We start from the raw sequence: 24,428 nt of genomic DNA on the forward strand, positions 1-24,428 counted from the left end.
CCAGAGGGCTACAGATTCCCCACATGTGCTCTATTCTATGCTAAATGGCAGAAGCTCTCCGAGGATTCACACAGCGCCATCTTTGAGATACCACGGATTGGAACTGGGACCTTTTCCTGAGTACAAAGCAGATATTATACCACTGAGCCACAGTCATTCCTTGCAAGCAACTTGTTGATTTAGTTCCAATGGGTTGACTCTGCATATGACATGCATTTAAAGCACATCAAAAATGTATTTAAAATACCTTCCTCCCCTCGGAGAATCTTGGGAACTATAGTTCATTAAGGGGGCTGGGAATTGTAGCTCAGCGAAGAGGAAACTGCCATTGCCAGGGTTCTTTGGCAGACGTTGTGAGCTTTAAATGTGCATGGGATGTGCTTTGAATGTGCGATGCGGCTCTAAAGCCTTACAGTTATTCCAGTGAGAGAACAGAGGAATTAAATTCTGGTAGCAAAACCTTTCATCTGGAAGCCAGCATGCTTTGCTCTAGGCAGTTAATATCTGCTTTTATCCGTTGCTACAACAGATGTATTTTTCCAGTTGTATTTTATTAAATATCAAAAAATTCACATATATATATTCCAAAACATAACATTTTTGTTTTGTTTTGTCTACTTCCCACCCCTTTTTCCATGGTGTTTTTTTATTTCTCCCCCTTGCTGCACCCTATAACCATAACAATGATACAATAACTTCTAATTCCTTCTGTTGATCATAGTTCAAATCCTGCTTGTGAATTCATCGTACTATAACATTTCTTTTAGACATTTTCTTTGGACAGTCCGAAAAAAAGCTTCCATTCTTCCACAAAACAATCGTCTTTAGGTTCTCCTATTTTAGCTGTTACCTTTGGCAATACCTCATAATAGTCAATCACATTACTTATCCATTCTTTTTTGGTGGGAAGTTGCTATAACACAGGTAAAAATAGATCTAGGATAGGTACAGGGAAGTTCAGAGCTGTGGGCCATATGTGGCCCTCCAGGGTGCTCCACGTGGCCCTTGGGTCCCTCTCAAGGCTGTGCCACTTCCTAGCTTTGCTTTGCACCTTCCTTGACTGCAGCTTTGCCTGGCTTCAAGGAGCCCTTCCACTCTGACAATGCTACTTGCTTGAATGGACAATAGAGAGGGGCTTGTGAGTGGAAATCTGCCTACTTCACTGAAGTGAAATGTGCATTCCTTCCTTCTCCCAATATTGTTCTTGGCTCTGCCTGCCGCGGCCATGTGGCCCCTGAAAGATTACGCAGAAGCAGAATGTTGCCCTGGAGTTGCAAAGGTTTCCCCACTGTTGATACAGAATGTGCCTGTGGATTGTGACTGGGGGAGGGGGGGGGAGAGAGACAGACCCCACGGTTTGTCCATGCTTCAAAATTCCTGCTTTTTGTCAGAATTGGAATCAGTGTGCTGTGGTCTGAACCACTGGGCCTCTTGGGCTTGCTGATCAGAAGGTCAGTGGTTCAAATCCGTGTGAAGGGCTGAGCTCCTGTTGCTTTGTCCCAGCTCCTAGCAGTTCAAAAGCATACCAGTGCAAGTAGATAAATAGGTACCACTGTGATGGAAAGGTAAATGGTGTTTCCGTGCACTCTGGCTTCCATCACAGTGTTCCGTTGCACCAGAAGCAGTTTAGTCATGCTGGCCACATGACCTGGAAAGCTGTCTGTGGACAAACGCTGGCTCCCTCGGGCCTGAAAGCAAGATGAGCACCACAACCCCATAGTCGCCTTTGACTAGACTCAACCGTCCAGGGGTCCTTTACCTTTTCTACCTTTACCTTAAATAAAGACTAGGCAAGTGAGAGTTCAAATCCCTCCCCTCAGCTGAGAGCATGATCTGGAGGCAGTCGCTGTCTCTCAGGCTAGCCTACCTCGTAGGGTTGTTGCAGGCATAAGAATGAGAGGAAATCCACTTGGAACTCCTTGGAGGAAGCGTGGAATGAAAACGAAGCAGGTGCTTGGAATCCAAAGGCAACCAAATGCCCATGGAAAGCTCACAAGCGGGGCATAGCCATCGCCCTTCTCTTGCTGCCCATCTGCAGCTGGTTTTCAGGGTCAAAGATCCTGGATGTGCCATGAAGCCAGCTACCCACCACCAGGGTCACATCCATACACATAAAGCACTCTTTCCCCGCTGTAAACAGTCAAGGCTTCCCCTGGAGAATCCTGGGAACTGTAGTTTGGGGTGCCGAGAGACCCCTCACATAACTGCAACTCCCAGCATCCTCAACAAACTACAGTTCCCAGCATTCTTTTTGGGAAGCAGGGAGCCGCGACTGTGAAAGTCGTATAAGAATGCTTTCAATGTGTGTGTGCTGGTCCCGGGGGGAGGTTACCATGAGGCGTGGTCAGAGTCCGGTCCTGGGTCGAGGGGCTGGAGTCTGTCCACCAAGGGCAAAGTGAGATCCAAAGCAAGGAGCCGGGCAAGGTCGGGAACTCTGGAAGAACAGGTCTGGGTGCTGGCAGAAACAGGTTTCCAACGACATTGCTCCTGCAACCTGGACCGGGCTGACTGGCCTTTCTCTTCTCTGAGGCCAGGGGCGGTCCTGGCCCACAGGTGACCAGCCTCTCCTGGCCTTAAGGCGAGCACTCCTCCTGGGAGAAACCAGTTCCCTCCACCTCTCTGCCCTGAGCCTCTGCAGCTCAGGAGAGGCTGGAGGGTTACTGGACCCAGGGGGAGGCTCACCTTCCCCTGACAGGGCTGGGAGAGGAGCACCTGTAGGCAATGGGTCCTCAATCACCAGAGTGGATTCATCTGGTGTCTGCTCCTGAGGATCCGGCACAGGTGCAGGCGCTTCAGATTCAAGGCCCTGCCCTGGCTCAGCTGGCCCTGGAGGCGGGGACTCCTGTGCAGGCTAGGATTCCTCCGGTTCAGCCTCTGAATCAGATTCCCAGGCCATCACAGTGTGTCATGCGGATGTGACCACAGTCCTCTGACCCTCTTTGAAAGCCCATGCCTGCTGCCACAATCTCACAGCCAGGGGGTGGTTCCATGAATGGATTATGTGCTGTGCAATGTGACGAGCTTGATTTTTGGTTGCAAAAGGGAGACCGCCTGCTTTTGCTCACTCCTTCTTGTTCCCCGGAGGTTGACCTCACTCTCTGCTCTCCCCTGCAGTGGCTGTGGACACTACTTTGCACGTGGAGTGGACCGAGGCGAAGTCCCTGCCCGCCCTCTCGCCCCTGGGCCACACCCGGACCTCCCTAGTGCGCAGGCTGGTTCGCCAAAGCTCTGTGGACAGCCAGGATTCTCTCGAGGTGCCCTTTTTCATCACTCTGCTTCTAGGCTGGCAGGACTGCGGGGGGAGATAGATGTTGCTGCAGCAACAGCCTTAAGGTGCATGTAGCTTAAGCTGGCGTATGGTGGGAGCTCCTGCGTGGCACGGGGGCGGGAAAGAAGGGAGACTTGTGCACTATTGGTCCATTGGTTCTGTGCTTGTCAGCTCCAGCCTCCCCCGACCTGATGCTCTCCACTGGTTTGGGACTACAACTCCCATCAGCTCCAGGGTTGTTGGGAGTTGTAGTACATTTTGGTTGCCCTTTTCCGAACATTTTCCAGCTGTACAATACCCCTTCTGAGGTCCTGTGACCTGAACTGTGCTCTGCATTCCAAGTGTGGCTGTAGAACTATAGATTTGTATAACATCATTACGATATTGGAGGTTTCGTGTTCACTCCCTTTCGTAACATTCCCCAGCACGTAATTCACCTTTCCCAAAGCCACTGAGTATATTATTTAGCATTTGTACTGTACCACTAACGCCCACAGTGTTCCACACTGAAAAGAGGTCCCTGCCTTGAGGAGCTTACACTCTCAAGCTTTTCCAAAGGAGAAGCGTCTATCAGAGGAGAGGAAGACAGGGTGAGGGTAACAGGGAAAAGATACAGGCTCAGTTCAGTTGTGTTTCATGCACGGCAAAACAGGGTGATGTGTGTGTGAATGCGCAAAATTAGGAGTGTGACAATTGAACTTGTTGGGATGGATTTGGAGGGTAGGAGAGGCTCTATTATTTATTAATTAGCCTTCCTCTTATTCACTTGAGGAAGATTAGTGTTTAGTTTAGCAGAGTTAAAAATATATCATCCTTTGCGGTATTAACATGGAAACCGGAGACAAAGCTGCATGGCTTTGTATAATTATCCAGGATGCCTTTGGCAGTCTGGATTCTCCCTTTATTATCCCTCTAAACAAAATAACCACACAGAAGTCCTTAATGTAAGGATATAAAAATATTGTTTACTTACATAAAGCTGCAGACTCAGTTCAAGCAGGAAATAGCAATGAGGTAAGGCAGGCAAGAAGAGAGGGCAAGGGTACCAGTGGAAGGAGGCATGTTCAGTTTTGCTTTATACACAGCAAAACTGTTATATGCATATGTAAAATAAGGAGGGAGAAGGTTGACTTACCTTGCTTCTGATGGCAAAGCCCTTCAGAATTCATATTTGAGAATCAGGTAGGTAGCCGTGTTGGTCTGATGCAGTCCAAATATATATAAAAATTAAAGAATTGTCCAGTAGCACCTTAGAGACCAACTAAGTTTGTTCCTGGTATAAGCTTTCGTATGCATGCACACTTCTTCAGATATGTGCATGCACATGAAAGCTTATACCAGGGACAAACTTAGTTGGTCTCTAAGGTGCTACTGGACAATTCTTTATTTTTTAAATATATTTCATATTTGAGAAGTCGATGGTTTCAGTAGGATGAGGTTTCTGCCTCTCCCCACCCCCCACTCGCCTGCATAGCTTCTGCATTTTTACCAGAAGCAGCCTGACCAGGACATGAGATGTATTGATGGGCAAAGGTATACCTGTTGAATTCTTAAATTTTACTGTCCTTTCTGTTGCTGGTTTTGTTTGACCTTGATAGCGCAGTTGCTTAAAGGTGCAGAACATCTGTCAGGAAGAAAAGTCACCCACCCTACCCAATGCAGTCAGCTGTTAAAGATCAGGCCATTAAGGAATCTCATCTCTCATCCTGCATTTCCTACTCCCTGGGAGCTGTCCCTGTCTGACTTTAGCAGCTTCAGGGTTTTTTACACACTCCAGGGGAGGCCTTCTTTCAAATGCTGGGATTAATTCAATTACCTCGCCCCGGGTGGTCCCTGCTCCTAGCATTCTAACTAAATGGCTAATAAGTCGAAAGCAGTAGGTCTCTGATTTGGCCTGGCCAGAATTATGACTTTTCCAATGACTTGCTCACAAGGGAGCCAGGAAGCACCAAGGGTTGTCAACTGACCAAAGCAAACCCCTGGCTGGCCTGCTCCTACGCCTATTAACAGCAGCTTGGTCTGCAGACACTGGCGAAGCTTTTCACAGCACGGAGCATGAAAACCTATAAATACTCACAGGTAATAGAAACACGGGTGGCGCTGTGGTCTAAACCACTGAGCCTAGGGCTTGCCGATCACAAGGTTGGCGGTTCGAATCCCCGTGCCGGGGTGAGCTTCCATTGCTTGCTCCCTGCTCCTGCCAACCTAGCAGTTCGAAAGCACGTCAAAGTGCAAGTAGATAAATAGGTACTGCTCCGGTGGGAAGGTAAACAGCATTTCCGTGCGCTGCTCTGGTTCGCCAGAAGCGGCTTAGTCAGGCTGGCCACATGACCCGGAAGCTGTACGCTGGCTCCCTCGGCCAGTAAAGCAAGATGAGCGCCGCAACCCCAGAGTTGACCACGACTGGATCTAATGGTCAGGGGTCCCTTTACCTTTACCTTTAATAGAAACACAGGTAGCTGCTTCACATTGGGTCAGATTATTTGCCTACTCCCAACAGGTGGTGATTCCTTCATCATAAGAACTCAGGGTGGTTCACAGAATAAAATGCAAGATAAAACACAAGTAAATAATTAAATCGAAACAACAGAACAATAACCCCTCCCTTCCCACAGACACATTTTATAGGCTGTAGAATATTAATCAGCCAAAGGCCTGGTTGAATAAGAACTTTTTGGCCTGGCGCCTCAAAATGTATCATGAAGACACCAGGTAAACCTCCCTGGGGAGAGCATTCCACAGACGGGGAGCCACTACAGAGAAGGCCCGTTCTGGTGTTCCTGTGCTCCAGACCTCACATAGAGGAAGCACACGAAGAAGGGCCTCAGATGATGAACACAGAGTCCAGGACGGTTAATATGGGCAGAGGAAGTCCTTGCGGTTTTGCAGTCCTGAGCCATTTAACGCTTTCCAGATCAAACCCAGCCTTCTGAGTTTGGCCCAGAAACCAACTGGCAGCCAGCGCAGTCAGGTCAGGATCGGTGTAATATGCTCAAACCGTCTTGCCCCAGTGAGCAACTTGGCTGCCCAATTCTGCACCAGCAGAAGCTTCTGAACTGTCTTCAGAGGCAGCCCTACGCAATTGAGGCTTGCCCATTGGGGTACTGCCCCACCAACTGCCCTTTGTCTGCAACCAGCCCCTGCCGACCTGCCTTCTTACAACCAAGTGCAGCAGGTGGTCCTGGCTGTCCATTTCCTCCTCCCTTGCAGAACTCAGCAGGGAAGAGGATGGGGGAGAAAGCAAGAATTAGCTGGCTCTCTCTGTCTTCCAGCTCCTTGGGTACCAGCTGGAGATGCTCAAAGCTGAAGGAGGGATCTGTGCTCTATCCACTGTGTTTTGGTAGTTTGATGGTCCATTGGGTGTGTGTGTGTTTCAGATGAATATCTGCGGGGTTGGATTTAAGATTGCTGTTCCAGCAGTGAGAGGGTACTCCTGAATCCTGCAAAACAGGGGTGGCTACCCTGTGACCCTTTATATGTTGTTGGACCCTGCTTTGTCTTTCTGAATGGCTCTGCCCTGCTTCTTAGCGGGGCAGAGCATCCTGTTAGAAAGGAGCCATCCCTTTGCTCCATGTCTCTTGGAGGCCTCAGAGAAAGGGAGCCCCAATCTTGGATTTGCTCCTCGGGTACTATGACAACACCCTCGAACAACAGCGCAGATGCCGTGTGCCTGAAAATGGCAGGTTTTATAAGCCAGCCGGTTTTGTTATTGTTTCCCTGGCAGTGCTGCTCAGAGTGCAGGTGGGGGGTGGGGTGGGGGTGCTTTCCAGAAAGCACCAGGGGGGGAAATGCAAGAATGACTTGGCTGCTACCATGCAGCCAAGTCCCACCAAATGCTGCAGAGATGGGCTCTAAGGCTGCACTGCTAATCGGGTAACATCCAAGCAGCCTGCTTGGAGAGAGCAACTGCGTCCCCAAGACTGGGTTCCTTTCACCTTTCTCTCTCGCCAAAGCAAGTGGCGTGTTCTGAAGGACAAGCCAGCTGTTGGTCTGCAGTCAGGATAACTTTATGGGAAGTGGCTTAAATCTCGTCTAAGTTCTCAGGAGGTGAGAAAACGAGGCCAGGTGCTGGTTGGTGAAAGTGGGGCAGAAGAGCCATGGAGCTCTCTGCCTGGCCCTTAGCCACACACACCCCTCACTCCAGGCCACACCCCTCAACAAGTCCCACACCACACCATCCCTATTGTTTTTGCCTGGCTGTGTCGTCAAACTGATTATGTCTCTTGCTCATCTGCACAGAGGATGCGTTGCTCTCTCTGTGTGTGGACTCAGCTATACAGCTGCAAATAAAACGTTTTAAATGTGTTGTGAAGTGCAATACACATATGTGACACTAGATGGCAATAGTGAGCTATGCCAAACTCAATGTATTTTTCAAAGTTTTGTTTTTTTTATAAAAAAATAGTATTTTCACAGCGTTTTTTGTATGTGTGTATCCATCTCTGTGTGTGTAGAAACGAATTTCACCAAAGTAAAAATAACATTCATTGCTCTGAGAGAGCCAGTGTGGTGTAGTGGTTAAGAGTGGTAGTCACGTAATCTGGGTAACCGGGTTCGCGTCTCCGCTCCTCCACATGCAGCTGCTGGGTGACCTTGGGCCAGTCACCGTCTCTCAGCCCCACTCACCTCACAGAGTGTTTGTTGTGGGGGAGGAAGGGAAAGGAGAATGTTAGCCGCTTTGAGACTCCTTAAAGGGAGTGAAAGGCGGGATATCAAATCCAAACTCTCTGCCAACTTTAGCCTCTGGCTCTGACAACACTGGCATATGGCGCTTGCAAGGTTGCCCAGAAAGAAATGCAGCCCTCAGGCTGAAGTAGATGTGTCCGCCCCCTTGTAGAACCTTAGATCACATGGGAAGCATGTCTCTGTGCCCATGTAAATACACCCCCATACTGAAGCAATTGTATGGTCCCTGTAACTGTTCCTTTAAACAGCAGTAGGATAGCAGCAATGTTCAGGCAATCAAGTTAGTTGCAGCAATGAAGAGCGTCACCTCAGCTGATGATTTCTACATATCAAAGCTCTCTTAATAGCTCAGGAGCAGCCTTGGGGTGGATCTACACACAGGGGAAAAGACCCTATAAATCAATCAGAAATAAATCATTATAACAAAAAAAAGCACTATTGAAAATCTCAAATAATTTATTTTTGCTCTCCATCGCCATCTGGTGTCGCATGTTTGTAACACATTCAAAACACTGGTTTTTAAACTAATGTAGCTGAGTCCTAGGTTTCTGCTTTTTTTCTAGGTTGCTGGAAATCCTACCAGGCCAGTATCTAGAATTGCCAGCATATTTGGGCAGAGGGTGGTGTGTGTGTGGCTGGGGAAACCCAGTCAGATGGGTGGGGTATAAATAATAAATTGTTGTTGTTGTTGTTGTTGTTGTTGTTGTTGTGTGTATGAGAGGAGAGAACCAAGCCCAGTTGCCAGAATGTTTTGTGTAAAAGCCAGAACATTGCAATTATTGCCAGTACGTTCTGAACAACGGTGAGAGCTTTTGCATGAAATTTAACTGTAAAATTGGTGGAACTCCTTGCTGCAGGAGGTTTGGCTGTGTCCACCCCGCACTTGCCACTCTGTATTTTGACAGCTCTTTAACAATGTTGCAGACAGGGTTTTTTTTTTTTTTTGTGGTGGTGGGAGCTATCTGTTGCTTGAGTGGGAAAGCGAGGCTTTCTATTGTGTTAATTTTTCCTCTACTGCTTCATTTTTGTTCCGCTGTAATAATTTTTTATGGTTATTGTTTGGACTGTGTTTTATTAATGATGTGAGTCACCATGAACGCTCCCTTAAGAGCCGAAACGGCCGGATAGAAATAGTTATTTATTTGCTTGTTTGTTTACTTGCAGATCTGATCCTCTGCTCTTTAGTATACGCCCAGCGAAAGAGTGCCGGCGATACTAAAAGGATAAAATAATTTAGAATGTGAACGCCAGATTGCAGTAGAAAAATCTCTTTAGGAAAATTGTTTTTAAATTGGGTGTGCATTTTCTGCCTCCAAGTACACCCCAAGTAGGGTGCCTGAGCTCAGCCTGAGAGCACCATTTCACATGCCCGGCTTTGAGGGACTGCAGAGTGCACAGGTTCGGGTTTTCCAGAGACACCCTACAAATGCGGCAGAAGGCAAATCCTTTGTGGGCAGAAAGTCCTGGGTTCAATTTCTTAAATGTCCAGTTAAACATATTGGGGCATCAATGAAAGACTTTGAAGCGTGGTTACAGTTCCAAGTAGACATAAAGGACTCAGTGTTTCTCAAACTTGGCTCTGTGCTGTTGGCCTACAACTCCCATCATCCCTAGCTGGCAGGACCAGTGGTCATGGATGATGGAAGTTGTAGTCCTACAACAGCCGGAGAACCCAGTTTGAGAAACACTGAGCTAGAATCTAGTGAATATGGATAGGTCCTACTGCAGGATGAATGCGCTACACAGGGAAGTTGAGGTAAGGCAGGCATGGGGGACCTTTGATGCCCGCCCACATATATTTTTGCCATCAAAACATCCATAATCCTGACCATTTATTTCACAAAGTTTATATACATACTGCATGATTGTAAAAAGAAGCCCTCAAAGCAGTTATGGCTGGGTGAACTGGTCCCAGTTGGCCTTGCTGGCTGAGGCTGATGGGAGCAAGAAGTCCAGCAACATAATGGAGAACAACAGGTTCCCCCTCCCTGTGCGGCACAATGGTTAGAGCAGAGCATTCCAAACTTTAGGAGTTTAGGAGTCAGGAGTGCTCTGATGGTGTTTCCTGCTTGGCAGGGGGTTGGACTCGATGACCCTTGTGGTCTCTTCCAACTCTATGATTCTATGATTCTATGAAACTTTTCATGTCGGTGACACATTTTTAGACCCGCACCATTTCGCGACGCGGCAATTTAGTTTTACTAGCAAACCAGAGCTTAAACTAACCCCTTTCCGGTGGGGAGTGTTTGCATGACACACCTACACACTGCAGATGGCACACTAACGTGTTGCGACACACAGTGTGGAAAGCTCTGGGTTAGAATGTTGGATTGGATGTGGGAGAGCAGGGTTCGCATCCCCACTCAGCCACTGCTCAGTTTACTGGGGTGACCTTGGGCCAACCACCATCTCTTCGCCTAACCTACTTCACAGGGTTGTTGTGAGGATGAGATGGGGAGGAGGAGAACCACATATGCTGCCTTGAGCTCATTGGAAGAAAAAGGTGGGATAGAAATGAAATAAAAAATAAATAAAGAATTCCTGGCAGACACCTTAAATGCAACAGATGCCTGATTCTTAAATGGGGTTTCTCCCAGAACCAGAGCCTTAGACCCAAGACTGGACGCTGCTCTGTAGATGAACATTCCTTGCCCACAGAAAGCTAGCCTGCTGATGAGCCTTCATCCTGATATGCTAGCTTTCTGCCTGAGAGGATTTTCAAAAAAAGAGTGGTATGGTGCAGCAGCAGAGCATTCAGCCATACACAGGGCACCCCCAGCTTGCAGCCTAACTGTCCAGAGGCAAGCTTGCCACCCTGTGGAGAACGAGCCCCATCCCCTTGACCCCCTCCCCTTCCTCCCCACACAGCCCCAAGCTCCTGCGATGGCCTGTCTCTGTGGCTCGCTCGTTATACTACGTCTCGTGCTGCGCTGACGTCAGTACAAAGCCAGGCCTGTATCCTGGGAGAAATCAGTCCATGGTGACTGGTTGCCATGGAAATGCACCTCGTTGCAAGCTACAAGTCCAGAACCGCTTCGGAAGGAGCCCCTGGCGGTGCCTGCGAGCCGCTGGTGCCGATGCCGCGCCAGGAGGGAGAAGCCGGAAGGGGCAGGTAAGGGTCCTCTAGGAGGGTCACTCTTCCCTTGCAGAAGGACAGGCCAGGATCTGGCTCCAGGAAGGCTTTTATTCCGTGCAGGAGGGACTTGGGGAGAGGGAGGATGGAGCCTGCAAATAAACCTACATGCAGCCATGAGAATAGGGTCCAAAGTGCAGGGCACCCCCCTTGCTTTTCCTGGCTGCGCATATAGGCACGTGTCGTGGGGACGGACAGCCGATGAAACGTTTCTCGTAGCAACTTCTGCGCACCTTATCACCCGTCTCCCTGCGCTGCACCTGTTGCCTTGCGCAACCCCTCATCCTGAAGACGTTGCCACGATGTGCTGCTGCTGACCTCACTGCAGGCTGGGAATGGGCCCTGCATGGGAACTTTGCCCCATTTGTCATGCACGAGAAGGCGTTGTGTGCTTGTGGCCCAGCTTCACAACTCCACAAAGTCATCATTTATGTAGCGTTTGGGGCTTTGCGTCCTACTTCGTAATTAATTTTTTTGAATAGTTAATGTCGTTCTTGTAGTTTTCACTTATTTATCAGAAGCTACCCAGAGATCTTTATGTGACGGGGCAGGCGAAAAATGCCTCAGAAGCTAGGTAAATAATAGATTGTGCCGTTTCCTGTGTAAGGGGTTCTTTTTTAAAGATGTGGTGATGGTACCGATGGATGAATAGATCTCCTGTCTGCTGCATTTTTATTTTTATTTGATCCAGATTGGGTGTGTGTTCTCCAAATGAAAATCCTCCTTGCAGGGACCTTTTTCTTTGTAGACATGTATGGGAGTTCTTTCCAAATAGAAGACGGGACAATGTTCATTTGTAAGATGGCACAGCACGAAAGGGTTTAATTCCCTTTAGGAAGGGCTGCAGGTCAGTGGCAGAAAACCAGTCCCTGGTTCAACTCCCAATATCTTCAGGTACGGCTAGGAGTGTCCCCTGTCTGGAATCCTGGTGAGCCACTGCCTGTCAGTGTATGCCAGGACTGGATCTAGACCCATCCAAGAAGCATTTCAGTTAAAGGCGTTGCAAACTTTGTATGAGAAATCGGGTTAGCCAAAACGGAACTCCATATCGCCATCTGGTGTCACAGTGTTAGAATGCATAAACAACGCATATAAAGCGTTCTTTTCTTTGCCGGTGTAGCCGAGTCCCACCAGATGTTGCTGAACTACAACTCCCACTGTCCCTGGCCATTGATCACATTTGCAGGGGCTGATGGGAGATGCAGTCCAGCAAAAGCTGGAGGAGCATACTCTGTGTAGACAATATTGAACTAGATGGACCAAAGTTATGACTTGGCTACTGTAAGAACAGGATGCTGACCCAGGTGGGCCATTAGCCTGACCCAGCAGACTCTTCTGCTCTCATGGTATAAGGCATGGGTAGGCAAACTCAGGCCCAGGGGCCAGATCCGGCCCAATCGCCTTCTAAATCCGGCCTGCGGACTGTCTGGGAATCAGCGTATTTTTATATGAGTAGAATGTGTGCTTTTATTTAAAATGCATCTCTGGGTTATTTGTGGGGCATAGGAATTCGTTCATTATTATTTTTTCAAAATATAGTCCGCCCCCCCCCCCAAGGTCTGAGGGACAGTGGACTGGCCCCCTGCTGAAAAAGTTTGCTGACCCCTGGTATAAGGAAACTTCCTAGGTTGCTTTCCCCAGCATTCCTGATCTGGATCGCCTCTCCCTCTGGCTGCAAAGTTTAATCAGACCTGAAAGCTTTTTATTTATGCATCACAGTTCTCATGTCTAGCTTGTCTCTTACGTTCAAGCACACGGCTGTTGGTTAGAGGAGGAGAACCATCAAGTATTTTGTATGTTGAAAACTGGGAGGAAATGAATAGCAAGAAATTGTAAGTGAGTTTGTGAGCACTTAGAAAAGGATGCTGTGATTACTAAAACCCAGCATGGGTTTCTCAAAAACAAGTCATGCCAGACAAATCTCATTTCTTTTCTTGATAGAGTTACAAGCTTGGTGGATCAGGGGAAAGCTGTGGGCATAGTGTATCTCTATTTCAGTAAGGCTTTTGACAAAGCCCCCTCCCCCCATGATATTCTTGTGGAAGAGCTGGTAAAATGTGGAGCAGACGAGGTAGCTGTTAGGCGGGTTTGTAGCGGGTTGGCTGACCGAATGCAAAGCGTGCTCATTAACAGTTCCTCATAATCCTGGGGGAAAGTGACAAGAGTGCAGGATTCTTCCCTGGGACCGTTGTTGTTCCTCATCTTTATAAGCAACTTGGATGAAGGAATTTCAGGGGATGCTCATGAAATTTGCAGATGACACCCAATTGGGAAGGGTAGCTAATGCCGCAGAAGACAGCTGTCTGTAGCGTTTGCACCCTATTCTGTTCTTTTGCTACAGATTATTAAGGCACTCTTGTCTTATGGGTTTGAGTTGACCCAAACCTTGGTTCCACAAGTTTCAACCCCTGAGCTGTTCTTCCCAGACAGAGGGTGGGCACCACCACGTTCCACACAGAAAGATGCACGGCTTAGCTTCATTTTTGCTAAGCCTTCTCTGCACCGCTGCAGACGCTTCTTCCAGGGCCCATGTGTCAAGATACTTTAATGACTGAAGCATTACCCATTATTGTGCTTTCTGTTTTCCCTTCCATCATCCTCAATCGTTCTGCCACACACACAGAGAGAGTAGGTGTCTTGTTTCCGTTGCGGTCCCTGATAAAAATCATCACAGCGCCTTGTGCATTATACCCAGCTGCCTCTCCACCCCAGGGACTGGCAGCTTGGCAGGTACAAACACGGAGCACCTCGGCTCCTTTCCTTGCCACTTTCTGCACATCAAGCTGAGCAGCCACCCACTCCATCTTCCTTCGGCTGCTTTGAAACAGCAGGGTGCTTACACACAGGAAGGGATCCATCCCCAGTTCAGTGTTGTGAACATCGTGCTGTAATTTATCCTTCCCTCTCCTCTCCTCTCCTCTCCTGGCCCTCCTTCTGTTGTCCTCTCCATTGTCAAAATTTAGATCGTAATCTACCCGGGGTCAGGGACCTGCCATATATTTTTTTTAACTTATGCAACCCTCCAAAGAGACATGTACAGTGATATTATTAAGTTGTGGCAGTGTGGAGTGTTGTTCTCTTGACATCTTCAGCCACTCCATTCCATTCCCCCTTGTCGCTGATTTTCCATTTTCTCTCACACCACCCCTCGCAGTCAGGAAGAATTCTGTGCCCTCTGAGCATGCTAAGTCCTTAAATGGACTGTTCAGGGTCCCCCCTTCCCCTATTTTGGGGTTGGGTGCAAAAGTGTGGGATGGACACACTGGTGGCACTGACTCCCATCTACATGAAAATCTTGGATTTTGCCACCGATTGTTACGGACAGTTCTTGCATCGGTCCCTGGAGTAATTTCTTGGGCAGAGGGCAGTCCAGACTCAGAGGCAGGAGAGGAAAGGGGCCAGCTGACACAGATGAGGCAGGCTGCTGAAGAACCCAGGGGATCCCCCTCTCCTGCTGTAACCAGCTCCCCTCTCCCCTGGTCTCCCAGTACACACAGAGAAATGAAGAGGGCAGAGCAAGGAGAGACAAGATAACAGAGCCTTAGGCTGCTAGGGAAGGAATCGAGGGAGGAGATTTAGGGAGCACTGGGGAGTCAGGGACCTTCAGTCCTATCAAGGGCTTCGTTGGGGCCAGACCAACTGGGAGGAGCTGCTGTGACTACTAGGCCTGCTTGTGTGCAAGTGTCATTTGCAGCCTGCTGCTGCTGCTGCAACTCATGCATTATTTACCCGCTATTGCAAATCATTCATGAAAATGGATCCTTATGTGAGCCTCTTCAAAATCAAGAAGGCACAAAGGGTCTCATCATGATCAGGGAGCCAAACCCTGGGTAGATCCAGGCTTCTCTAACTGTGTTGCATAAACCAACAGTGTCAACGAGGGATTTTGCACACTGCGGTGAAATATATGATCAGTAGGTGGATAATCATTAATGGGAAGTTGACGCATGAGATGAAAGATGTTTTGAACATTGCCCAGGCAATATGCATTGCCCTCAAGCAGAGAATATGCACAGGGACTGGTCAGTCTGCACACAGCCAGAATGAGACTCTCCATTTGTGCACATTGCTCTCTGGGGTCACTTGTCCATGGATTAAATGGGCAGTGGGTTAAGTCTCCTGACCGTGTTCTGAGCGCATGCCCATTATCCCCTCTTGCACTTGAAGGTGTGCTGGTGTCTATTTACATTTTCCACTCCGCTAAACCACCGAGCCTTTTGGGCTTGCCGATCGGAATATTGGCGGTTCGAATCCGTGTGATGGGGTGAGCTCCCGTTGCTCTATCCCAGCTTCTGCCAACCTAGAATTTCAAAAGCATACCAGAGCAAGTAGATAAATAGGTACCGCTGTGGTGGGAAGGTTACCTTTACCTAACCATAACACGTATTTTTGCTGGCTGGTCAACTTTTGTTAAACAGATCCATGATAAACTCTCAGTGAGTGTCCCTGGAATTAACAGAAGAAACTCAAGGATCCTTAATCACTAGCAAAATCTTTTTCCTGATTGCCTTCAGAAGGGGACACCCTTTGGAGCAGAGGTTGCCAGAGTGGGTAGTACTGTCCCCTGGTGGGTGGTGAGATTATCTAGAGGGTGCTAAGAGGCAAGGGAGCAGAAGGGGGCCAGTGAAGGTGTGGATGACTATTGAAATTTGAGAAGCTGCTAACTTTGGATCAAGTTCATCACATTACTTGAACTTATTAAACTAAGTACCGGTAGTTAGCAGTGCAATTGAGTAAGAACAGTAAAGAGCTGTTTAACAGTGGAACAGTCTCCCTCAGGAAGTTGTGGACGTGGACTCTCTGTCCTTGGAGGGGTTTTTTAATGTATTTTTAAAAAAGATTTTCTTGATTTACAAAGGTATGTGCAATGTCTCTCTCTCGTATTTTTTTTATTTTTTACAAATCGGTTTCATTTGTTGAGACATTAGGAAGAATAGGGGGAAAGAGGATGAGGGGGGCGAAAGATGAGGGGGGGTGGGATCAAGTGGTGATGTTTCTATTTTACTTAATGTATGTGGGGTTTTGTGTCAGCGTTGCTTGTGCAGGTTCTCTGCTGCTCACTTGTGTTCCTTTGGTGGTGAGAGAGGTTGGGGTTGGCCTAGGGTGTGGTTATTCATTTGTGGTTGGCTGTGGTGGTCTTTGTTTTCATGTGTGAGTGGGGTGGGTGGGTGTTTTGGATCAGGTTAACCATATTGATTTGTATGCTATTGGTAGATTTTTGTCGTTGTCTTATTGGGCTGTGTATGTGATAAAGGGGAGCCATACTGGGGTGGAAGGCGTCTTCTTCTATTTGTCCCCGTGTCAGCTTCAGTTTATTGGTTAATTTTTCTAGTAAGGCTGTTTCCCATACTATTTGTTTTTGTTTTTTTATATAATATTTTATTAAGATTTTCAAAACATTACAAAGAAAAAAAGAGAAAAAAGAAAAATGCAAAAATAAAAAACAATTAAAAACAGTTCAATCTTTCATAACATCTTGCATTTGCTTGTTTCCCGGACCTCCCCACACCTCCCCTCTTTGTATTCCAGTTCAATTTATTTATTCAGCAAATCCTTTCCCTCTTTACCTTTATCCTTATCTTTGATCTTAATATATTATAACTTTAAATTTGCAACTGTTAGCAATCCGTTTTTGCATATTCCTTCATGACATTATTACTAAAAACCCCTTAACCTCAATCCAACATCATTCTAACATTCATTAATTTTGCAATATTTCTGTAGGTAGTCTTTAAATTTCTTCCAATCTTCTTCCACCAACTCTTCTCCCTGGTCTCGGATTCTGCCGTGTTTCCCATACTATTTGGTACCATTGGTCCATGCTTACTCCTGACAGGCCTCTCCAGTGTCTGGTTATGCTGTCTCTTTGTAGTGTAAGTGGGCATTGTTGTCTTGGAAGATGTTTAGTAGGGCCAATTCTGGGGTGATTTCTAATTTCCTTGGAGGTTTTTAAGCAGAGTTTGGATGGCCATCGGTCATGGACGCTTTAGCTGAGATTCCTGCATTGCATCGGGGTTGGACTAGATGACCCTGGGGTCCCCCTCCAGCTCTACAATTCTATGGTTCTGTGTGTTACTATTTTGAGTTTTAGAATCACAGAATTGGATGGAACCCTGCAGGTCATGTAGTCTAACCCCCTGCAATGCAGGGATCTCAACGAACAGACCCTCCATCCAATTTGAAATCATTTTTTGCGTTCTCTTCCTTAGTGGGTCGTGCAAATAGCTATCCTGAATAATGCCCTCTGTAGTGAAGGGTTGGAGGCACTGGGAATGAGTTTATGGAGTTGGGGGGGGCGTGGCTAAAAAAGTCTGGGAATCACTGCTTCAGAATTTATTGGCTGGGCTTGAGAGGCAGAGAGAGGGAGCATAGAGTGCCTAGCTTCTGGCTGACCAGCTTAGTGCCCTCCAGATGTTTCAGTTGGACTAGATGACCCTCAGGGACCCCTTCCAATTCTAGGATTCTAATTCCTATCAGCTGCAGCCAGTATGGCCAATGATCAGGGAAGATGGGAGATAATAAAAATAAATAAATAATATATTTTTATTTATACCCCGCCCTCCCCGGCCAGAGCCAGGCTCAGGGCGGCTAACACCAATAAAATGACAATAAAACATAAGGGGGGGGGGGGCAAACCAACAAAAAACCCAGTTTATTAAAATATGGGTTAAAACACAATTTAAAATGCAGCCTCATTTTAATAGTAGCCCATAAATCAAAACCATAACGGGAGGGTCAGACTGAGTCCAAACCAAAGGCCAGGTGGAACAGCTCTGTCTTGCAGGCCCTGCGGAAAGATGTCAAGTCCCGTAAGGCCCTAGTCTCTTGTGACAGAGCGTTCCACCAAGTCGGGGCCAGTACTGAAAAGGCCCTGGCCCTAGTTGAGACTAATCTACACCTTGCAGCTTGGGACCTCCAAAGTGTTGCTATTTGTGGACCTTAAGGTCCTTCGCGGGGCATAGCAGGAGAGGCAGTCCCGTAGTTCAGAACATCCAGAGAGCAGCATTTAGGCTGTCCTTGGTCTAAGCTGGAGTTAGCTGAAACTGGGTGGGCAGCCTTGTGGAGGGGCTGCAACAGCTGTTCCCTGGAGATCTGTTGAGTGTAGGAGCCCGTTCGCTTCCAGTAAGCTGCACTTGTACATCTGTATATTGATATTACAAAAACAGCTTAAGTCTCACAGGGCTCTTCTGATCTAAATGAAATGAAACCTTGTTAACCCTGCCACTGTGGATCGTCTCAGGGAAGTGAAGCGGGCGCAGAACTATATATTCAGATTTATGTATTTTAAACAGGGTTACAACCTTTAAGCAGTTTAATTAATAGATTAATCAATTAAAGCTTCAATTGGTGAATTAATCAAGGCTCTGCTTTGCTTAGCAAAGGCAAATTTCAATCAATGGGGCCAAGGGTTCACAACATGTTTATTTATTTCTCCTTGTGCTATTCTGGTGCGCCCCTGTAGGAAGTATGGGCGAGGTTTTGGTCCTTAAATTTAACCAGTTGATCAATCAGCTAAAGTGATTAATCAGCATCTTTCTTTTGTAATTGGTTGGTCCACTTGGTATTGAATGTGGCTCATAAATACAATTAGCAGCTGACCCAAATAAACAAAACCAGGACCAGGTCAAGTTTTGATTTGGGGACTTTTTCTTTGGGGCTGTTGCTGAACCAACATTTCTTTTTTTAAAAAATCCAAAGATGTACACTTTAGGCAAACAGGAAACCTTTGCACTGGACTGCACCCCTACTTCCTGGTACCCTGGATGCGTATGGTGCTGTGGTCTAAACCACTGAGCCTCTTGGTTTGGCGATTCAAATCCCAGTGACGAGTGAGCTCCTGTTGCTCTGTCCCAGCTTCTGCCAACCTAGTAATTCAAAAAGCACACCAGTGCAAGTAGATAAATAGGTACCGTGGTAGCGGGAAGGTAAATGGCGTTTCCATGTGCTGTGGCTTCCATCATGGTGTTCTGTTGCACCAGATGCGGTTTAGTCCTGCTGGCCACATGACAAATGCCAGCTCCTTCGGCCTGAAAGCAAGATGAGCACCACAACCCCATAGTCACCTTTGACTAAACTTAACCGTCCAGGGGTCCTTTACTCTTTTTTTTTAAGCCACCCCACCCCTCAGAGTATTCTGGCTCCACCCCCAAGGTCCACCCAGCTACCAGAATTTTTTATTTCCGGAGTTGTTGGTAAGGCTTAGTCCAGTGGTTCTCAAACTATCCCTCTCTGCAGACCAGTCTGAAATTGCTAGTGGTCTTGCCAGGCCACTTAATGGTTTTTCTGCCTGCCATTGATTTTTCTGCAACTTGCAATGCACTGAGCTAGATGCTGCATGATATTTAACTGTATTTTTATTGCTGCTTTTATTTTTTACGCACTGCATTTTATTGTGTAACAGTTTGAATTCCGTAGAATGTCCTCCTTCAGCTCTATGGAAAAACGAACCACGCTATACACAGGGAGGGCCACACCCACCCACCCTATAACTAGACATCTGTCTGAGCTCTCTTTGAGGCAACCTCTGACCTCACTGTCCTTTTCTCTTGAAGGTAAATGTTGAAGACACTGTCGAAATGTTACCCAAGTCCCGGCGAGCGCTCACCATCCAAGAAATCGCGGCCCTTGCCCGGTCCTCATTGCACGGTAAGTGACTAGGAATGGAGTTTGATGAGAGTGTCTCCATTTCTGGGGGAAACAACAACACTGGGCCTCATTTCAGCCACTGTGCGCTCTGTATTTCTTTCCCAGTGGAAGCTCAGAGCACCTAGCAGCATCCAAGCAACAATAAGGCAAGAGTAAAACTCCTTGAATCCTACTGGCTCAACTTTCCTACTTGATGTGCTGCTTCCAGGTGTCTTGTTTATTGAGCACCCATCCTGATTTGTTTACAGGGAGATTACACAACTAAGCAAGCGCAATCCTATGCTTTAAAGAGTATTTCCCTGTCACTTTTCTTACTGCAAAAACACTATTTTTTTGCGGGGGTGGGGGAGTGGATTTTTAGCGCAAGATGTCCCAATCCACTATAGCTGTGCTAAACTGAATTTGACGGCATGTTATTGAATCCTACTTGAAAATAGAGACATACTGTGGATACACACCGTACATTTAAGGCACATTTCATTCCCAGAGAATCCTGGAAACTGTAGTGTACAGTTCCCAGCACCCTTAACAGATTAGAGTTCCCAGGGTTCTTGGGGTGGGGTGGAGATGTGCTTTAAATATATGTTGTGTACACTGCCAAAGTCTCAGTTGCAATAATTGGACAGCCAGTACAACCTTGAATTAAGACTGTCTTCTGGCTTGTGAGTAAGAAAGTCCCAGCCCTTTGGCTTTCAAATACAGTGGTACCTTGGTTCTCAAACTTAATCTGTTACAGAAGTCCGTTCCGAAACCAAAGCGTTCCAAAACCAAGGCGTGCTTTCCCATAGAAAGTAATGCAAAATGGATTCATCCGTGCCAGACTTTTAAAAACAACCCCTAAAACAGCAATTTAACATGAATTTTCCTCTCTAACAAGACCATTGATCCACAAAATGAAAGCAATAATCAATGTACTGTACTATAAAATAAATAAGACAGTATTGTAGATGATAAAAATTAAAATTATTATTTTTTACTTACCTGCACTGGTGATAGTCATTGTTTGGATGGGGAGCTTTTATCTATTTCTGCAGTCACAGAATCAATCAATCAATCAATCAATCAGTAGCTGAACTGGGTTCCACACATTCACTAAAAGAAATTAACTGAAAAAGCCTTGAAAACAAAAATACAAAATAAATAGCAAAAACTAAAGTGTCGAACTTAATCCATTCTGGAAGCTCATTTACTTCCGAAATGTTCGAAAACCAATGCGCAGCTTCTGATTGGTGCAGGCACCCCGGAAACAATAGCTGACAGCCACATCGGATGGTCAGCTTCCGAAAAACATTCGAAAACCAGAACACTTACTTCCGGGTTTTCGGCATTTGGGAACCAAGGGGTTTGAGAAGCAAGGTACCACTGTAATAAAATATGTTGCCTACTTTTGATCTGCCTCCCCACAACAGCCCAAGCTGAAATGAGAGGAGGATTAGCATGAAGGAGTGAGCTGGGGTCTCCTCCAGAATGGCTCCCTTGGGTTATTTTAGAAGTTAACGTGGGCAGAAGCCCTATGCAATAATTAGAGTGAAAAGCTCCCTTATCTCACCATAGTAATATGCAGATTAGATCCAAAATTAAGTCTGTACTGGATTGCGGGGAATGTTGCCAATATACCGTATTTTTTGCTCTATAAGACTCACTTTTTCCCTCCTAAAAAGTAAGGGGAAATGTGTGTGCGTCTTATGGAGCAAATGCAGGCTGTGCAGCTATCCCGGAAGCCAGAACAGCAAGAGGGATTGCTGCTTTCACTGTGCAGCGATCCCTCTTGCTGTTCTGGCTTCTGAGATTCAGAATATTTTTTTTTCTTATTTTCCTCCTCCAAAAACTAGGTGCATCTTGTGGTCTGGTGCATCTTATAGAGCGAAAAATACGGTGGTTGCCGGCCTCCATGGTGAAATGTACCTTGTATTTGCAACTCCTTGGCTGTACACCCCTCCTTGAAATGACTCTGTGCCACAATTTGTCTTGGAAAGAGACTTCTCTGGGCTAAAGAAATTTTATTTCAAGCCAAGTTTCAGCAGGGGGGGTGGGCCATGGAAGGCCTCTGCAGACAGACACACGTCAAGAGACCCATGAGATAAGGAGTGAGATTCTTCACTCCTCCCACCCTGCTCTCCTGCAGGTACTTCTTCAAGGCAGGAGTTGTTCTCTGTTTGTCTCCCTTGTCTATTGGATGATCATATATCTTACCTTACATGGTACAGTCCTCAATTTGACGGGCAAAAAGAAAGAATGCTAAGGAGCGAGACTTCCTGAGCATGCAAACAGCTCACATGGTCACCTTCTTCCCCACGATGGTGAGATGCATTGCATTTCTGTTTAAATCAATGTCACAAACCTATACAAATCTACATTCTATTTTATTTGGTAATGTATTTCCTCTTTTGTTTTGCAATAACCTACTTGTCAATGGTCCTATGTCAAGCAAGGCCACAAACACATGGGCCACCATCAATTTGTTACCCTTAAGGTTGCCGCAGGAGATTTTTCCTTGTTTTTGCGGCAACACATTCAAAATGGCTGCCTTCCTAGCTCCCTTCATCTTCCCGGAGTCTGCTTTTGGCTGCGTGATTTCCCCCGGCAGTTATTTTCCTGCCTTGAAGACAGCCCAGAGGCACATTGGCACTTTAATGATATTGTCATTGTTTTTACTAAGAATGCAAATTTTCTTAAAATTGTACCACCCATCTTCTGACCCCCCAGGAAACCCTTTCTGCATAGATTGGTTTGCCATGGATGGATTCATCTGCCAAGACTCCAGAGTCCCTGTACTTTCTTCTTCTTTTTAGCATTCTGGAACATGGTCTAATTTCAGTTAATACTGAATAACTAGTTAATACTGGAGGATAAACAGAGGTGTTAGGCCTACCTGTTTGCCCCCCCCCCCATTTGAGAGGCCTCCTACAATGCGCCCATACTCTCCCATGTGCGAACATTGCAGTGGAACATCTGTAATGGCCTTTTGGGCATCTTGCCCACCATTATTGAGCTTCTGGGCTCTTGATAGGCTTCCGAGAAAACCTAGGATTTCATAGAACACAGTTTGAAAAACACCAAATCAAATCATTCCAAACACATTAGGCCAGCATTTCTCAAAGCGCTTTCCTAGGGGCTGTGCAGAGTACTTAATAAACAACTTCTCTTCAATGGTAACAGCAACCTCAAAACCAGGGCTGCTTTATGAAAAATGTGGGCCTTGAGTTTCGGAGATAGGCCTCTAACTAGTAGAGTTTATGGAAAAATTAGTACACTCCACAAGTATCCTATTATGAATATCACAGGCCCTATGCCCAGGACCTTAGTGGTGTATTTGGGCAAAATAGTCAGAATCTTCATTGTCAGAGAAGAAAAAAACCCAAATCCAGGGCCATTTATCAATCTTATCAGGTGTTCTGCAGACCCCTTGAACATAGCTGTCAACCTTCCCTTTTTTTGCGGGAAATTCCATTATTCCCGTTGCTTTCCATTGCTATCCCGGATTGTTAGATATCCCATAGGCTGTCCCTGGGACAGGTGAGGCTGGTGATCCCTTATTTTCAAATCTGAAAGTTGACAGCTATGCCCTTGAAACACCTGAGGACCACCAGTGGTCTCTGGATCAGTTTGAGAACCTCGGAATTTACAACCCAACTTCCATCCAAGGAGCTCAAGGTGGCATTGATGTTCGCAACTGTGTGTCTCAAGAGACAATGGAGTGCGCCCCCTAAAGTGAAGTCAAGCCACTGCATTAGCAGCAGTGAAGTGACCTCCCCAGGCCACAAGCCTGACCAGTGTGTATGGAGGTCCTGGGCTGCCCAGATGACAAGACTCCCCTCTCATCCTCACTGATGTGGTCCAAAGGAAAGCAGAGCAAGATGTTTGGCACCAGCTTGGCTACAGGAGTTGCTGGAAGGAGGCATACAAGGCGCCACACAACCATCTAAGGGACTCCACTTCAAATCTGTGTGATTCAAATTTACTTCTCCCGCAGATATCCCACAAGGCAGTGGATGCTTAGGGTCAGAGTTTTCCTTCTCCTAGATGGGCTACCTTCCCAGATTGACAAGCCCCACCTGCCCCTCACTTCCCTCTACAGCATGTGCAGAAACTGCTTTCTTGACCATAGCTGTCTTTACTCGGGGGGTGCAAGGGGTGCGGGGCACCCGGGCGCCGAATTCTGGGGGGCCCCAGGTGCCTGCCGCTGAAGCCGCCGAAGCTCTTAACTATCTACCTGTTATGAAATACTAAATAATTCTGATCAAGCTAGAAAAACAAAATACATATATACCTAGGTATTACCGAAATGTATACCTACTGTTTCACTAAAGGGCTTTCGACTTTGTGCACTCATTTGCCAAAGTTGCGCTGCACCAGCTGTGCTTGACTCAGTGATGACACTTGTCATTCTCAGCGGTGCTGTGCATGCAAAATTAACTCTTACATCATAATAAAAGCTAATTTGGGGGCAAAACTAAATTTGGGGGCGCTGTACGGATCTTTGCACCCCTGTGGTGCATATGCTAAAGACTGCGCTGTTCTTGACTGTTGGACCCACTATTGATCACTGCTTGTTTTATTCTCACAACACCCCTGTAAGGTTGGTTAGGCTGAGAGGCAGTGGCGTAGCGTGGGGGGTGCAGGGGGGGCCAGCCGCACCGGGCGCAACATCTTGGGGGGGGGGGCGTGCTCGCACTCGCAGCTCTCTGCCCCTAC

The 24,428-nt window shown here is 46.9% G+C and overlaps 1 protein-coding gene across 6 annotated transcripts in view; it reads left to right on the forward strand.

Moving 5' to 3' along the window:
- The window catches only part of FAM131A (family with sequence similarity 131 member A), a 59,675-nt gene that overhangs the window by 16,377 nt on the left and 18,870 nt on the right, over positions 1-24,428 (forward strand). For 3 of the 6 annotated variants that reach the window (XM_083442366.1, XM_083442365.1, XM_083442368.1), the window contains exons 2-3: positions 3,115-3,254; positions 19,640-19,733. In XM_083442366.1, the coding sequence (XP_083298492.1) occupies positions 3,115-3,254; positions 19,640-19,733 (234 nt within the window). Of the gene's footprint in view, positions 1-3,114; positions 3,255-10,943; positions 11,067-19,639; positions 19,734-24,428 lie in introns of those variants that run through there. The other 3 variants (XM_083442370.1, XM_083442369.1, XM_083442367.1) reach the window with 2 other exon arrangements.

Source organism: Podarcis tiliguerta, assembly GCF_965153285.1.
Source record: "Podarcis tiliguerta genome assembly, chromosome: 5".
NCBI lineage: Eukaryota > Metazoa > Chordata > Lepidosauria > Squamata > Lacertidae > Podarcis > Podarcis tiliguerta.